The sequence below is a fragment of the Typopeltis vanoorti genome, chromosome 3, assembly GCF_054136105.1.
Source record: "Typopeltis vanoorti isolate ZY-2024b chromosome 3, IOZ_Tvanoo_1.0, whole genome shotgun sequence".
In the NCBI taxonomy this organism is placed as follows: domain Eukaryota; kingdom Metazoa; phylum Arthropoda; class Arachnida; order Uropygi; family Thelyphonidae; genus Typopeltis; species Typopeltis vanoorti.
This window is the reverse complement of record NC_143551.1, coordinates 44,431,268-44,448,749: the sequence shown is the minus strand read 5'-3', so window position 1 is coordinate 44,448,749 and position 17,482 is coordinate 44,431,268. Positions and strand designations below refer to the sequence as shown.

General features: G+C 38.3%; 1 protein-coding gene across 1 annotated transcript in view; it reads left to right on the top strand.

Annotated features, from left to right (window-relative positions):
- The window catches only part of LOC150108087 (multiple PDZ domain protein-like), an 859,697-nt gene that overhangs the window by 224,942 nt on the left and 617,273 nt on the right, over window positions 1-17,482 (top strand). Inside the window, exon 10 of the mRNA XM_090415962.1 lies at window positions 4,902-5,072. Within this exon, the coding sequence (XP_090272088.1) occupies window positions 4,902-5,072 (171 nt within the window). The remainder of the gene's footprint in view (window positions 1-4,901; window positions 5,073-17,482) is intronic.

The window sequence follows — 17,482 nt, the reverse complement described above, 5'->3', positions numbered from 1 at the left end:
TGACAAACAATATTAAACAGGAATTGCATGTGAAAAGGAGGCTATGGAAGAGATATAAGGAGACAGGTGAAGAGAGGATGCGTGAAGAATATAAGACATCGCCAGAAGAGTGACTAGTGTGGTAAGGAAAGCGAAACTGGAATATGAGAGGAGATTGGCCCAAAGATCCAAAGAAAATTCTAGGGAATTTTTTAGCTATGTGGCCAATAGGAGGAGAAATGACTGTGGAAGGATGATATTGTGGGATAAAAATGGGAATAGAGTGACTGATGCAGAGGACATACTCGAATTGTTCAATGACCACTTTATTGGAGTATTTCATCCTGGAGGAGTCAGTTTTAATGCTAGAGGGATAGGTCAGGTTCAAGGTTTAGAGCTACAGGAGGAGAGTGTGTTTCAGATACTGAGAACTCTGGATGTCAATAAAGCTTTTGGACTGGATGGTATTTCACCACGAGTTTAGTTTTGAGAGAATGTGCTAGGGAACGGACAGTGCCTTTAACCTGGCTTTTCAATGAAAGTCTGGCTTCGGCAAAGGTGCCCAGCGAATGGAAGGAAGGTAAGATAGTCCCATTGCATAAGGGTGGTAACAGACTGGAAGTGTCTAATTATAGACCAGTCTGTGTGTCATCAGTAGTTGTTATGATCTTGGAGAAAGTAGTGAGGGACCGTATACAGCACTGGGCAGATGAGGGTAATGTTATCTGTGAGAATCAACATGGATTTGTGAAAGGGCGCTCTTGTTTTAGCAATATGCTAGCCTTTTATAATAAAGATACAAGAACATTAGATGAGGGAAAGGCATATACTGCAATTTTCTTAGACTTAGCAAAGGCATTTGACAGGGTGCCACATGATAAGCTGATATTTAAGTTGCAACACATGGGTCTGGATGTCAGATTGGTCAACTGGATTCAGGATTGGCTGTCTGATAGGTATCAGAGAGTTGTGTATGGTGGAGCTGTTTCAAGGGGACAGAAGGTTACAAGTGGGGTCCCACAGGGCTCAGTACTAGGACCTATATTGTTTAACCTTTATATCAATGACATTGCCGGTGGATTGCAAGGGGATATTCAGTTGTTTGCAGATGATGTGAAGCTGGGAAGGATTATTAGTAATAGTGCAGATGTAGTAGCCCTGCAAGAGGATTTGAATAAGCTAGAGGTTGATGATTAATAGAAACCTGAAGTTTAGGGGACATATTGCAAAGGTCACCACCTTTGCAATACCAAGCTAACACAGAGGATTGCTGCAATTATGAGAAGGACACTGACCTGCAGAGATAAGAGGGTTATCATTCCGTTGTATAAGTCTCTGATCAGACCACACTTGGATTATTGTTCTCAGATTTGGTCTCCAGAATTTGAAGGGGATAAATTAACTGTGGAAAAGATACAAAGATGGTCTCAGGACTGTACAGGGATAGTTATGAGAATTGGCTGAGGGAATGTGGACTGCAGAGTTTGCCGGATAGAAGAAGGAGAGGTGATATGATTGAGACGTTTAAACTGTTGAGAGGTAGTTACAGGGTTGACACTGGGCTAGTTCTTCCACTTGGTTGAACAGCGGGAAGGAGCGATGACAAGAGGCCATCCCTGGAAGTTACGAATGGAAACTGTGAGCAAGAGGGTGAGGAGTGGTTTCTTTGCATGGAGGTTGGTTGAGCCTTGGAATGCATTGCCTGATAGAGTGGTGAGGGCGAGAACGGTCAATGAGTTTAAGGAGTGGCATGATAGACGTTGTGTTTCTTAGGAGGAACCTCCCCTTGATGAGTCTTGACAGACTTTATGTTCTTAGGAAGGACCTCTTTTGACTCCATGGAGGCCTGAATAATAATAATAATAACTTTTTATTAACTTAAAAGCTAATATTTCGCTGGTATTATATTCAGCATCTTCAGTGCACACAAAGAAAGTTTGTTACAAATGCGAGACAACCACAATTCGGTGTAACACTGGAGCTAGTATAAGTAATTGCAGCATGCAACACAAGACTAAAGTCCCAATACTGTGCCATCTAAGTTTAAAAAAAAAACAAAAAAAACAGTATTCCAAAGTTTTGAAAGAAATATAGTTGTCCAAATAGTAGTAGTCCTTGAAAGTTTCAAAAATAGTAGTCCAAAGTTTTGAAAAAATAAAATAAAAATAAATAAATATTAATTTGGTCTTAGGATGACTGTCTTCCAAAAAAGTTAAGATGTTGATGAGAGCTAAGAAACAGAAATTGGTTAATAATAGCTGTATTCTTGGTGATGGACTGCTTGGTTTTTTTATTATTTTTTTTTAAAGGAGGTCATGTTTTACCAGTTATATACTACAATAAGGTGAGATGCTTGGACAAGGAAAATGCATATACATTCATATACTTGTATGATGGTATACTTAGATTTTGGATATTTTAATAGATTTCCACTTGACCAGTTGGTAGTTCAATTGGATTGAATGGGATTTGATACTAGATTAATGAGTTGGGTAGGTGATTGGCAGTGTCAAATCCCGTTCAATCCAAGTAATCAGCAAGTTGAGTATCGGATACATGGTGTTCCAAAAGAGGAAGGTCACTAACGGAGTGCAGCACAGGTCTGTTTCGACATTGCTGTTTAACTTGTATATTATTGGAACTAGTTTAACTGGAGATGTGCAGCTGGTTTTAGAAGATGCAAAACCTGGGAGAACAATGAGAAGACAAGCAGATGTTGTGGCCTTATAGGAGAATTTGAATAGGTTGTGTTAGTGAGAAAGCAAGTGGAAATTTAGGGGTTACATTGCACATGTTGTGAAGTCATCAGATTATGGTAATGGTGCAAGAGGACCTTAATATGCAGAAATTGTACATGGCCTCAATCAAACCCCTTATAAATTGTTGCACACAGATTTGGTCACAGGTTTTCATGGGTACGAGGTTATATTCGAGTCTAGAGAAGAATGATAAAGGTGATATCTTGTCATTGGAATGTGGAGCTTGAAGACAGATGGAGTGCATTTTTAAGAGAATTCATGAATAGAAGGGGAAATATGTTTTATTATTATTATTCGTGACACCTCCAAGGAGTCCGAAGACTCATCGCATTAGGACACCTACAACTGTCTCAACCACTACACCGAACCTCTACTACGAATCATCTCCATCAACGCCATCTACCGCCCACCTCCACAACTAGTATTTTTTGTCTGTAAATTGCATGTATTCTGAAGGGCCGATTTGTCTGTATGCAGGATGAAAAACCCGAGTTTCCGGGAGAAAAAACCCTGCTGCCTTCGTATGAGATCGGCTAACTCACCTTCGATTGAAATCGTCCAGATAAAGATTCTTCCTGTCGCAACGAGAATTGAACTTGCCTATTCCAATCGAAGGGCGCAATGTACTGTTGTTTTTCCAATTGCGCTATGGAGGCGATATATAGATAGGTAAGGGATTTTTACTAGGTTAATGTGGAAGAAATTTTTCATAGAATGGAGACAAGTAGAACAAGAAGGTTATCTCTGGATGCTGTATATGGAGTGTGTGAGCAAGGAATGAGGATTGGGTTCTTTTTATGGAGAGAGTTGTTGAATGGAATGCATTGCCTGAGAATATCATAAGAATATCATGAATAGGGGCATACTGAATGAGTACAGTTATTAAAAGAACACATAAGGGATTTTTACTAGGTTAATGTGGAAGAAATTTTTCATAGAATGGAGACAAGTAGAACAAGAAGGTTATCTCTGGATGCTGTATATGGAGTGTGTGAGCAAGGAATGAGGATTGGGTTCTTTTTATGGAGAGAGTTGTTGAATGGAATGCATTGCCTGAGAATATCATAAGAATATCATGAATAGGGGCATACTGAATGAGTACAGTTATTAAAAGAACACATAAGACCACAGTAATAACTTTTAATTAATAAAGGTACAGATATTTCATACTAAAACTAATAGTACATCTTCAGTGTCGCACAAACAGTTATGGGAATGGAATACAAGTAACGAACATTCGGTGGATCACCTATTAAAATACAATTGTTACCACGTGCTAGGAAATGATAGGAAATAATAATTAACTAATATTTAAGATAATTGGATTTTTTTTTTTTTTTATTGATTACATAAAATAAAAGTCTCTCAAATCTCGAAGATCTGGGAGACTTTTACTTATACTTATCGAGTAACGAACCGAATGTTCGTTACTCGTATTCCATTCCTATAACTGTTTGTGTGACACTGAAGATGTACTATTAGTTTTAGTATGAAATATCTGTACCTTTATTAATTAAAAGTTATTACTGTGGTCTTACGTGTTCTTTTAATAATTATACTATGCCACAGGTACCTCTAAAAATATGAATGAGTACAGTTTGATGAGCTTATCTATGAGGGGTGGTCTGAAAAGTTCTGATAAACATCTAGAACAAAAATAATATAGCAACTGCTATAACAACAAGAAAGAACATACAAGGATATAAGAGTATAAATAACCTTCCTCTACTGCTAGTATGTTCTTTCTTGTGGTTATATCATTTGCTTTAATATTATTTTTGTTCTAGATGTTTATCAGAACTTTCCAGTCCCCCCCCCCTTGTATAACAGTGTGTACCTCTCCATGATGAGTCTTTTAATTCCATGGAAGTCTGATGTTAATAAGAATAATAAATACAGATGGCCCACACCATTTTACTGCCTTCTCTAATGACTTGAAAAATATCTTTTCTTTTTAATATAACCTTCTTATGGAACCAGAAGGCGCACACATTTTTTATTGTCCACTTCTGCATTTTTAATTTTGTCCCTATAAATTGCCTTTGAGTCAAGAAATTTTATCTTCATGTTTGGTGTTGAATATATCAAAATATCTATTTAATGCAGTGTTGTTTCTTTTTTCAGTATTATTGGCACATATGGAATTTTTTTTATAATTTTTAGGTAGCCAAATTTATAAAAGATTCGGATACTAAAGGTTTGGGTATCAGTCTTGAAGGAACTGTTGATGTGAGGAATGGCAAAGAAATGTACCCACATCATTATATAAAGAACTTTTATCCAGGAACTCCAGCAGCAGAATCTCAGTTATCCATTGGAGATGAACTTTTAGAGGTATGTATCTATTGTTTGTATTTCTTCTCCATTTCTTTATCCATGTAATAAATTTAGTTTAAGTAGTGATGAGAGCTTGGTCCACCTTTACCACGAGTTGTTTCAATCCTGAAGATACTTCAGATGCAAACTCTGTTTGCTTACACTTGGATAAAGGATTAAACTAAATTTATTATAGTCTAATCAAGTGGAGGGAAAAAACATCCAACCATTTATTCATGTAAATTATGATGAAAATTACCGATGTTTTTTAAAGAAATTAAATCAAAAGCAAATAATTGTAAAGGATTTTCTTTTCAAGTTCTTTTAGTTGGATATTTTTAACAGGATTTTAAATATTCAGTATTTTGGGTGGGTTACAAAGAAATTGGGTAGAAAGTAAGAATTAGATAAATCATGGAATTTATTTTATCAGCCCTTAGAAAGGCTGATTTCTCCTGATAGAAGGCCGATAATAATAATCTTATTTCACAGGTATAATAAACACGCCTTATTATCCAGTTGAATCCTAAATAAATGATTTTAAATAAAATATCTCTTCATTTCTGGTTCATACAGTGAACTTAAAATTTGCAAAATAAAAAAAAAACATTTTTCAGGAAAGCAGAAATATTTCAGATGTATTTAGAATCATATCGTTATCAAAGAACGGTAGCATAAAAGAAATGAGTCGGTGTACTAGCTGTGAAATGTACGCTTTGCGGAGTGTGGTTAGATGATAATAAAGGATTGAATGTGTGTAGAAAATGTAGGGAGAATGAGGAATTGAAGTGTATTTCGGATCGTGAGTGTGATATTTTTGTCAACCTTCAGAATGAAGGAAATAGGGATATGACAAGAAACGGCAAGGTTGTACATGAAAATTGTGAGAGTGTGAATGTAGAAAGTGTGAATGATAGTATAAATGGTTTCTCAGAGAACAAAAAAGATGAGATAGATGCATTGAGTGAGATCGCGTTGTTGAATAGTGCGATAGAAAGAGCAAAACAGCAGCTAGAGTGCATGAACAAAAGTAGACTGAATGAACCAACCACTAATAAAAGGTATAACAGGAAAAATAGACGTATGAATGTGAACATGAACAAAATGAAGGATAGAGTGCTGTATGGAGACTCGTTAGTACGAGGTGTGTTAGTAGAGGATTTGACAAAATCGTACCAACCTGGTGCGACCATAAAGGACGTAACTGAGTCTATTAGAGAGCAAAAGGAAAGGGTGAAAGAAATGATTGTTGTGGCAGATACGAATGATTTGAAAGGAGATAAAATGGAAATGATAGAAGACCTGAATGAATTGTTTGAGGTAGCAAAAGAAAAGAGTGAGAGAGTTAGAATGATTAGTCTTTTGTCACGGTATGACAGTGAAATGTTTAAAAGGAGGGCTATAATTGCGAATGACTTTATGCGTGGGTTATGTATGACGAGTGGTGTGGAATTTGTGGATGTGTGGAGTGAGTTTGATGGGCGAAAGGATCTATATAAGATGGATGGCTTGCATTTGAATGGTTACGGTGTAAGAAGACTTGAGAAAGTGTTGCTGAATGTAGTGGATGTGCAAATTCAGGGAAACTAGATTTGTTAAGGGGGGGGGGAGTAGAGATACAGTCCTTATGGAGGCAGTTGAATGTAAGAATGAATATAATATGCCAGAGCAAATAAGGACAACAAATCTGAGTGGGATAGTTAATATAAGGCATCAAGGTAGGGTTGGGGCTAATGGGGGTCTTAAATTCATGTACACTGATACTAGGAGTATTAGGAACAAGAAGGAAGAGTTTTTGGCCATGGTTGGCACTTCCAGACCACAGGTTATAGGTATTAGTGAAACATGGCTGACTGTAGATGATATAACTAGTGGGATTGAATGTGATGGGTATAGTGTGTTCAGGAATGACAGAGAGAATAAAATGGGGGGAGGAGTATTGTTGATGATAGCTGATGAGCTCCAGCCAAGGAGAATAGAAGTTGAATTGCAGGATAGAGAAAAGAGCACATTTGAGGCCATTTGGTGTGAGATGGTGGCTAGCAGAACTAAATATACAATTGGGTGCTGCTATAGACCAGGTGATGGAAAAGATGGTGGTGACAGTATGCACAAGCAAATAGAAGAAATGGGTGGAAGGAGGGTGATTATTATGGGAGATTTCAACTATGGTCGCATTGATTGGAGTGAGGAGAGGACACACGGGAGGAAGGAACTGGATTTTATGCGGTTATTAAGGGATAACTATCTGCGACAGCATGTAATGGAAAATATTAGGGGTCAGAGAGTGCTTGACCTAGTAATTACATCTGAGGATTTGGTTGTAACAAATATGACCACATTGCCACCAATCGGTGAGAGTGATCATAGGGTCTTAACTTGGGAGGTTGCTAAAGGTTTCACATGTACCCTGTCTTAATTGAAAATTAAGACAGGGTACATGTGGAATTATCGGGCTGGAAAGTATGACAAGCTTAGGAGTTTGATTGGTTCAGTGCCATGGCATGTACAACTGCAAGGACTAGAAGTTGATAGTGCATGGGAGGTAGTTAAGAAGTGCTTGCATGAAGCAATGGCTGACTGTATACCTAGAGTCCGAATAATAAATCAAGTAGGGGTTAAATAGATGAATAGCACCATTAAGCTTGAGTTGCAAAAACAGAAACAACTATGGAGGGAATTTAAGGGTTACGGCAGGCACATGAACGGTATAAAGCACAGGCCAGAAGGGTGACGAGTGTGGTAAGAAAAGCAAAAAAGGATTACGAAAGAACATTGGCCATGCAGGCTAAAGAGAATCCTAAACAGTTTTTTAGATATGTAGCAAGTAAAAGGAAAAATGTACATGGCAGATTGATTTTAAAGAATGCCGATGGTAGGGAGGTAACTGAATCAGTTGAGATAGTTGAGTTACTGAGTGAGCACTTTGCAAAAGTATATCATCCAGGTGGTGGCATTGCAGAAACGAATAAACCAGTAGATTATACGGGAATTGTGGTTAATGAAGTGGAGGTGAGTAGTCTATTGCATAACCTCAATGTCAATACATCTGTGGGATTGGATGGTATACCAGCTCGTGTTGTACGAGAAGCAGCTAAAGAATTGTCAGTACCCTTGACCATTTTGTTTAATTTGAGTCTCGGGTCTGGGTTAGTCCCGAGCGGGTGGAAGGAGGGGAAAATAGTTCCACTGCATAAAGGTGGTTCCAAGACTGCTGTTGTAAATTACCGACCGATTAGCATATCAGGAATAATTGTCAAGGTCTTAGAGAAATTAGTCAAGAAAAGAATACAGGATTGGATAGATGAAAATGGGATATTGTATTGGGGACAACATGGTTTTGTGAAGGGTAGATCATGCCTCAGTAACTTGCTCACGTTTTATAACACAGTGACGGCTGAACTGGATAGGGGTAATGGGTTTACAGTGATACTACTGGACCTTGCCAAGGCCTTTGATAGGATACCACATGGAACCCTAATCAGTAAACTGGAGCAGATGGGTATAGATACAGGGTGTTCGGGATAAATTTGACATATTTATAATTAATTATATTTTTCCGTAAGTTACATGTATTAACACACACTTCTCTTCATTTAAAAGTTTGGACCCTTCTTCATTCATATACAAGATGTCAGAAAGGATGGATAGCTGGAACCCACCTGAATCATGGAAGAGAATAACTTGTATCATGATGATTCGTGCCCGCCATCAAAATAAGGATATTACGACTGCTGCCCAATGCTCCCTGAATACAGTAAAAACAATCAGGCATGAACTAGAGACTTGCAATGGTGACTACGAGGATGTAGCAAGAAGAAAGATCCCTAGCAGACGATCTGATTGCGTTCGTACAGCAGAATTCCTCGCAAATCTGCAGGAACAGGTGTTGAAGAACCCTGGCATTGGAATTCGGGCTTTGTTCGTGGAGTTGCTAACTGTAGTCAAGCCCTGGATAACAAGGGTAGCCAATGGTAGGCCGTATGTATGGCAGCAGGATTCGGCCCCTTGCCACACCTCTGGGAAAAGTCAAAAATGGTTGTCTGAAAATTTCTACGACTTCACCAGTCCAAATGTTTGGCCTCCAAACTCCCCAGACCTTAACCCCATGGATTATTTTGTATGGGGCGCAGTTGAAAAAGACACCAATCGCACTTCCAGTAATACAAAAGCCCAGTTAATGGATAAAATTAAAACAGTTTTTGCGGCCCTTCCCAGGGAGACTGTAGCATCAGCTTGTTCGAGGTTCCGAAGCAGAATTGAAGCTGTGATCGATGCTAATGGTGGTTATTTTGAGTAAATCTTGTTGATAGTATTGTAATTAACTCTGCCTGTAATGTTTTTTTGTCAATTCATTAAATTTAATAGATACAAAGAAGATTTTCTTTTTCCTTACGAAACTGTCAAATTTATCCCGAACACCCTGTATAGGGTTGGTGAGATGGATAAAAGGGTGGTTGAAGGAGAGATATCAAAGAGTGGTTTATTCAGGAGTGGAGTCTAAAAGAGATCTTGTGACTAGTGGAGTGCCACAGGGCTCTGTTCTTGGACCACTGCTTCTCAGTTTGTTCATCAATGATATTGGAAAGGATCTGAGAGGAAGTGTTCACCTGTTTGCTGATGATGCGAAGTTGGGTAGAGCAATTGTGAGTGCACAGGATGTCAAAATTTTACAGGATGATTTGGATAGTTTGGAGGACTGGGCTAGGAAAAATGGATGTCAATTTAATGTGGCAAAGTGTAAGGTTATGCACTTTGGGGTGAAAAGAATAGCAGCAGTATATCGTATTGGTGGAACCATACTCCAGGAGATTGATGAGGCCAGGGATTTGGGAGTGCTGGTGGATAGGAAGTTGAAGTTTAGGGGGCACATTGCAAAAGTGACTAAAACAGCTCACCAAATCACTTGGCTTATGAAAAATACTTTAACATGCAGAGACAAACAAGTTGTTGTTCCTCTGTATCGAGCCTTGATAAGACCGCATCTGGACTTCTGTTCCCAGTTATGGGCACCAGGGTTTCTTCGTGATGGGGAGGAAGTGGAGAGGGTCCAGAGACGAGTGACCAAGATGATAGCAGGTCTGTGGAATGAACCTTATGAGAATAGGTTGAGGATTTGTGGGTTGCAGAAATTGGACGATAGGCGAAGGAGGGGTGATATGATTGAGACATTCAAATTACTGAAGGGTTTTTATAAGATTGATCCAGAAGATATTTTTGAAAATGTGACTGGTGGTGGGAGGACTAGGGGCCATGCATGGAAACTGGGCAAGAGCGTGGTTGACAAGGGTGATAGAGCTAGTTTCTTTACTTGGAGAGTGGTAGATGAGTGGAATAAGCTTCCAGAGTCTGTTGTGGGTGCTACGACCGTGAATGAGTTCAAGGCAAGGTATGATAGATACTGTGTGAATGTTGAATAGTTGTTCTTGACATGATGTTAGGGCCTCCCTCGATGAGTCTGTCGACTCCTTGGAGTTTCCCGGAACAATAATAATAATAATATTATTATTATTATTTTCTTGAGCTCCTTGGGTCGCAAGACTCAGTAGGAGGTCCTTTCTCCAGAATATCGTGCCACCTTCTTGATATTTATTTTCTATGTTCTTACCGAAGTTTTCCCATTACTTTTGTTTAGCTAGTTTTACACAGTGTTTAGCTTTCTTACATTTATCTCTGTATTCTATAAGAGTAGAAGCTGACTTATTTATCAAGAACAGGAACTTTTGATATGCTTTCTTCTTTCCCTTCACTGCCTCCTTAATTTCCTGTGTTCAGTATGGAATTCTGATTTTTCTATCTTTGCAGACAACCTCACCACATTCAAACTCTCTGGCTGAATCAGTCAATATTTTCTTCAGAGCTTTCCATTGAATCTCCACTTGATTCCTGTTCTCAAACTCTTTCATTTTTTCTTGAATACTGTTTGTATATTTTAGTCTACAGTTCACATCTGTGAGCTGCTCAACTTTTATTCGCTTTAAAACTTTCTTACATGTTCTTCTTTCTAATATGAAAGTCAATTTTATCCTGTTCAAGACTAAATGGTGATCACTTCCAATTTCAAATCCTCTGTACACTCAGGTGTCCTGCACCAGGGAGAAAACATCACTATCAACAATAACATAGTCAATGAGACTTTTCTTATTCCTAGCCTCTTCTCTCCATGTGAATTTGTGCGCATTTTTATGTTGGAACATGGTGTTAGTAATGACTAGTCCATGTCCTGAGAAGAAATCCAACAAGTATTTGCCATTATTATTAGTTTTGCTCTTTTCTCCAAATTTTTCCAAAAAACTTTTTTGTAAGTCTGACAATCATTTCCTACTCTGCTATTTAGATCCCCAACAAGGATCAATTTTTCATTGTGTCAGTTACTTTCTCTAAATCCTCAAAAAATTCCTCCACTTCTACCTTAGCAGAAGCTTCTGTGGAACCATAGGCACAAATAAGTCTTATTGTCCAGTTCCCCATTCTGATATTTGCCCACATCCCTCTACTTGAAATTACCTGCCATTCAAGAAGATTAGCCTCATATTTAGTGTTGAATACAATGGCTACTACTTCTTTTCCTTGATTGTTATTGCCCGAATATAACATTTTGTATTTATTGCTCCGAAAGATCTCACCAGTTTTTGTCTCAGTCACCCCTATTATGTCAATCTGGTACTTATCCAATTCCTTAGCTAGCTCCATTTCTTTGCTGTTCAGGCTTCTTATGTTGATAGTACCGATCTTGAACTCTGGTGATATTGAGTTTGGGTGTGTTTTCAGATTTGTTCCAGTAGCTGACTTTTTGCTGTTTGCCCTGGTTCCCTGGGGAAAACAACAGGGCCTTGTTTAACCGGGCAACTCCCAAGCTGGCATGAAATTCTGCCATGTTGTACCATCATTTAATATTGTGGTTTAAGCCAATAAGAATACAATTTGGTCAGCTAAATCCCAAATTGCCAGCCCATCCTCATTCGTTCAGTATCCAGGTAGATACCTTGCAGGGTGCACCATGAGAAGGTGAGGATTGGACATTAGGTCAGAATCCCTGGTCGGTTCTCTGCATTCCTTTAAAGGCTATGTGGAGGTCTCCTCTCAGTTATACAGCTTTGATCCTTAAGCATCCCTCCATAATTTTTATAATGGATAATTACATCTATATCTACAGTGCAGTCAAAAAGGAAGAAAGAGGAAAAGCAGATTTAATGATTTTTATTCACAAATCAATTTTAATAAATAATAACATTACAAATACTGTGCGAGAGAATTCTAGAATTAAGTTTTTTATTTTTATTTTTTTATTTTATGTTGTGTCCATACACAAGAGGTTTGTTGATAAACCTATAGTACATTAGTACCGTGTATGAGTAGTGGGTTGGGAATAGAGGAACTTGCTTACATTTGATATAAATGTCTGTAAATTGTATTCCTTGGGAAACACAGCAGGTGAAACAGTTGCAGGGATGAAGGAGGTGGAAAAGAAACTTGTTCTGTTTGTTTCTAGGTGTACTGAAGGGATGTTGAGCAGCAGCTGCACGTGTTCCAACGAGCTTAGTACTGAGTGGAAGAATTATTGATATTATTTCAGATGAGCATTTCCCATGGAAATATTTGTAGAATATACATACTGCAGAAACCATACGTCTGTGTGAAAGTGGGGGGAAAGAGTTGGTAACAGATGGGTCGTTAATAAGTCTAATTGCTCTCCTCTGTATTGAGTCAAGCATTTTGAGAGATCTTTTAGAGATCCCACCCCATGTGTGGGAGCAGTATTCAATAGCTGGGCAGATTTGTGATTTGAATAATGTTAACAGCTGTTCAGGGGAGAAGTAACGACTTGAGCAAAAGAGAAATCCTAGTTTTTTTTGAAGGTGAGGATGCAGTGGTTGCGATGTGTTTATTACAGAAGAGGTTTGATGTCAGGGTAATTCCAAGAAGAGAGATCTCAAACTGTCTGTAAATTTGGGTATCGTCAAAAAGGATACTGGGGAAAAATGGTTCTTTTTTATGGGAAATAGTACAGAACTGGGTTTTATTATCATTGAAATTGATGAGGTTATCCAACTCCATTGTAGGATGGCTTGGAGATCAGAATTGAGGGAGGTTGATGTTCTGTAGGTTGAGGTGAGTTGTGTAGGGTAAGGTTTATCAAATGCAAGCGAGGAGTGTAGTGTGCTGTTGTTTGCAAAACTGTGTATTGTGCTGGAAATCAATTGAAGTAGGTAGTTGATATATAGCTGGAAGTGAGTTGGTGAGAGGACAAAACCTTGTGGAACCCCTAGCATTAATTGAATGGTGAGAGGATAGGGAGCCATCCACCATCACACACAGTATGCATCCAGACAGAAAGCTGGCAATCCAACTACAGAAGTCCTGGGTCAGACCAAATGATGGTAGTTTGCTTATTAAGCCTTTGTGCAAGACCTGGTCAAATGCTTTGGAGATATGAACTGTAACCACTTGAAATTCACCAAACTTTTCCATGGCATTTTCCCAGAGATGGGTAACATATGTGAGCAGATCTCCTGTTGATTGGCAGCAACGGAATCCATACTGGCAATCATTTATTAGGTGGGTGTCTTCAAGGTAGTGTAGGAGTTTGGAATTGATGATTTTTTCCATTACTTTTGACAGGACTGAGGTAAGCGAGATAGGGCGGTAGTCGGATGGCTGTGACTTGTCACCCTTCTTGGGAATGGGCTGAATATAGGCAAATTTCCAGTTTGTGGGATAGATTCCAGTGGAATAAGAGAGTATATATATAGGCGACATAGGATAGGAGTTCAGTTCTGGTGCGCAAACTTTCAGGACAATTGGGGGAATGCCATCAGGGCCAGAAGACTTTTTGTGTCTAATTTGGACAGTATTTTTCTGATCTCATCATGGCAAAAGGATATGGAGGGCATTGTATGTTGGGTGTCTGGAATGGTTGGGGGGACATACCATCATCAGTTATGCATGCATTGTAAGCAAAGTGTGAAGCCAGAAGATTGGCTCTTTCTGTGGGATGGTGCAATAGAGCCATCTGGGTATGATAAGGACAGGAATAGTGTTGGGCAGAAGTTATGGCCAATTGCTTTGGCGAGAGACCAAAAGGCTCGGCTGCTGTTTGGACAGGCTGCTAGTTTCCTACTTTTTGCTCTTTCGAACTCTGTTTTGGAAGCATTGATTGTTTTTTTGCATATGTTTCGGGCTTCGGTATAAGCTTTAAAGGGGGATGAGGTTCTTGATTTCGGCCAGTTGTGGTATGTCTGGTATTTCATCTGTACATCCTTCGCACATCTTTTGGAGAATCAGGGTTTCATTAGGGAATGGCAGTTCAGAGTACTGTGTGGAATGTATGTTTCCATGTCGGTGAGGATTACTTTGGTAACAAGTTCAGTGCATATGTTTGGTTGGAAGGCCGGAAGCAATAGTCCAACCATGGGAATGTGGCATGGAAGTTGCAGAGGCCGTCCCACTTGGCACTGTTATAATGCCTAACTACTCTTGTATGGGAGTGTCTCTGTAAGTGTTGTTGCATGCGGGAGGAGATGAGCACTAGATTGTGGTCAGAATTTCCCAGGGGGCTCACTACTTTTACTGTGTATTTGGAGCGGTCATTGGTGAGGAAGAGATCCAGAGTGTTTGGGGAGTGGTTTGGGTTATATGATATTCTGGTTGGCATCTGAACAAGTTGTGTAAGGTCATTAATGTTTGCAAATGTTTCAGCATCTCTGCTTGCAGGAGGAAAGCCAGCTAGTTTTGTGGACATTAAAATCTCCTAGGAGGATAATTTCACTGTTGGGAAAGTGGGATTGGAGAAAGTCAATTTTTAAGGAGAGAAAATTAAAGAGCTCAGAGTGGTTGGTTGTGTTGGGGGAGCAATAGAGACAGCAAATGAATTTGACTGAGTGGGGAAGGGATATTTTCAACCAAAGAAGGTCAAAGATTACAAATAAGCCATGGCTTCCTGACTATTATTGGTGTCTATGCCCCAGCAGAAGGAAGATAGTAATGCCTTTTATTCAGATTTACAAAAAATAAAAGATAAAATAAACACGAATTATTATCTATTAATAATGGGAGATTTTAATGGCAGAGTAGGGAACATTCCACTAGGTACAAATATAGGAACAAATGGTGAAGCAACATGCACTAAAAATGGATACAGACTTAGGGATTGTTATGCATATAATAACTTAAAAATTACTAACACTTTTTTCAAGCATAAAGATAGCCATAAATTCACTTGGGAATCAAGAAACCTAAAAAGTATAATAGACTATATGATAGTTAATAGGAAAACAGCTAATATGATACTAGATAGCCAGGTATTTAGAAGTGCAAAAATAGAATCTGATCATTATCTCCTACAAGGAAAATTAGAATATTCTAAGATGGTTTAAAATTAACCAAATCAGTGCTGAGAGAAGTCTCCAGGAATTTTTTACAGTTCAGCTCTTGGATGATAAAAGTATCAACTATCTATATTCACAAAGAATAAATGGAAAACTGGAGGAAATAAAAGAAAATGATGACATAAGAGATAGAATGGAATAATTTGAAAAAATGTATTAATAAAAAATGCAGCAACAGAATGGCTGGGTACAAAAACTAAATGGAAGAGAAGAAAGGGAATCAGAAACTGGGATGAAAACATTGAAACAATAATCAAAAATAAGAAAGAAGCATATAAACAATGGATAAACAAAATCAATAGAAGCAAAAATTAATTATAAATACAAAAGAGCAATAACAAAAAAGCATGTCAAAAAAAATAAAAATTTTAAACGTGGGATAACTTCATAACCAAATTGAAAAGAGACCTTACACTGAAGAGACCAAATACATACAAAATTCTAAGGAATATGAACAAGGAGGTAAAAGAAAATGTGAAACTTGAAATAATCAAAGAGAAAACCTGGCTAGACTACCAAAACTCATGGCAAGATACCGTATTTACTCGAATGTAACTTGCATTCACATATATCTTGTATCCCTGATTTTACTTTACAAAAAAAAAAAAGAAATTAAAGTTTCACATATATCCCTCATACACAAAAAGTTTAAAATTTTAAGAAATAGATAGATTGTTGGCTCGCCTTCATTGCTGAGTTGCACAGTCTTTTGTTAATACCAAACCAATCATATCCACATCTTCATAGCTGTGCTATCTCTACCGGCCTACCATTCCTGTCCACTTCGCGCCTCCACTTTCACTTTTGATTAGTCATTCGTGAAGGATTGTTCATAATGTATCTCAAGTCTTGTAAATTACTGGTAATTTTTACTTGAAATAGGGAGAAACATTCAAGTTACATTGCTGGTTTTAAACTCAAAATCATATGATTCTGAAATTATTATTATTATTATTAGTAGTAGTAGTAGTCACCTCCAGGGAGTCCAAAGACTCATTGAGGGAGGGCATTTGCTCTACAACTCTATCTCCACCACTCACAATCCACCAGCTGACTGCAACTACACCAACGCTATATATCGCCGCCACCAGTATTTCCACAGACAATCACAAACATCCATGCCCACGCATGGATTTGAACCCGCAGCCTTTTTGGCTGGGGAGTGGATGTGCTAACCGCTCGGCCAGCCAGGCTGGCCGACCGGTTAGCGTATATTATGAAAGGAAAAGCAATAATGAAACTGTTTGTTTTAATTTAATTACAGAATCATTGTCACTAAAGATTCAAATATATTGCGTGATGAGGGTGAGCTGCTGATCACATAAATAACGTTGCTTATTAAAATTTAAATGCATTTGTTTTATAAATGTGAGTAATTATAATAAATACCGAGGATTTAATTGTAAAACATAATTTAATATTTCCCTGAAAATCTTTAGCATCCGAAAATCACCACATATATCTCGCACCACAATTTTTTAACTTTAATTTTGTGGGGGAAAAGTGCGAGTTATATTCGAGTAAATTATTATTATTATTTGACACCTCCAGGGAGTTTAAAGACTCACTGAAGGAGGCTCTACAACTCTGCCTCCACCACTCCATCCACCAACTGACCGTAATTAACCATCGCTATCTACCACCGACCACTACCACTAGTATTTCCACTGACAATCACAAACATCCATGCCCACACCGGGATTTGAACCCACAGCCTTTTGGCTGGAGAGTGGATATGCTAACCACTTGGCCAGCCAGGCTGGCCGAGTGGTTAGATACAGTAGTAATGAATAGTTAAATATGGTAAATAGCTGAGTGGTTAAATACAGTAGTAATGAATCAAAAACTGACATAATGCTTGCTGCTAACTATACAGTGGAAGAAATAACATTACAAGAAATTCAACAAGCAATACAGCAAAGCAAATCAGGAAAAAGCCCTGGAGAAGATGGAATAAATATAGAACTCATAAATTATGCAAGTATCCTATTCATCAAATGACTTAAAATTATTTAACAATATCTGGCACCAGGGAAAAAT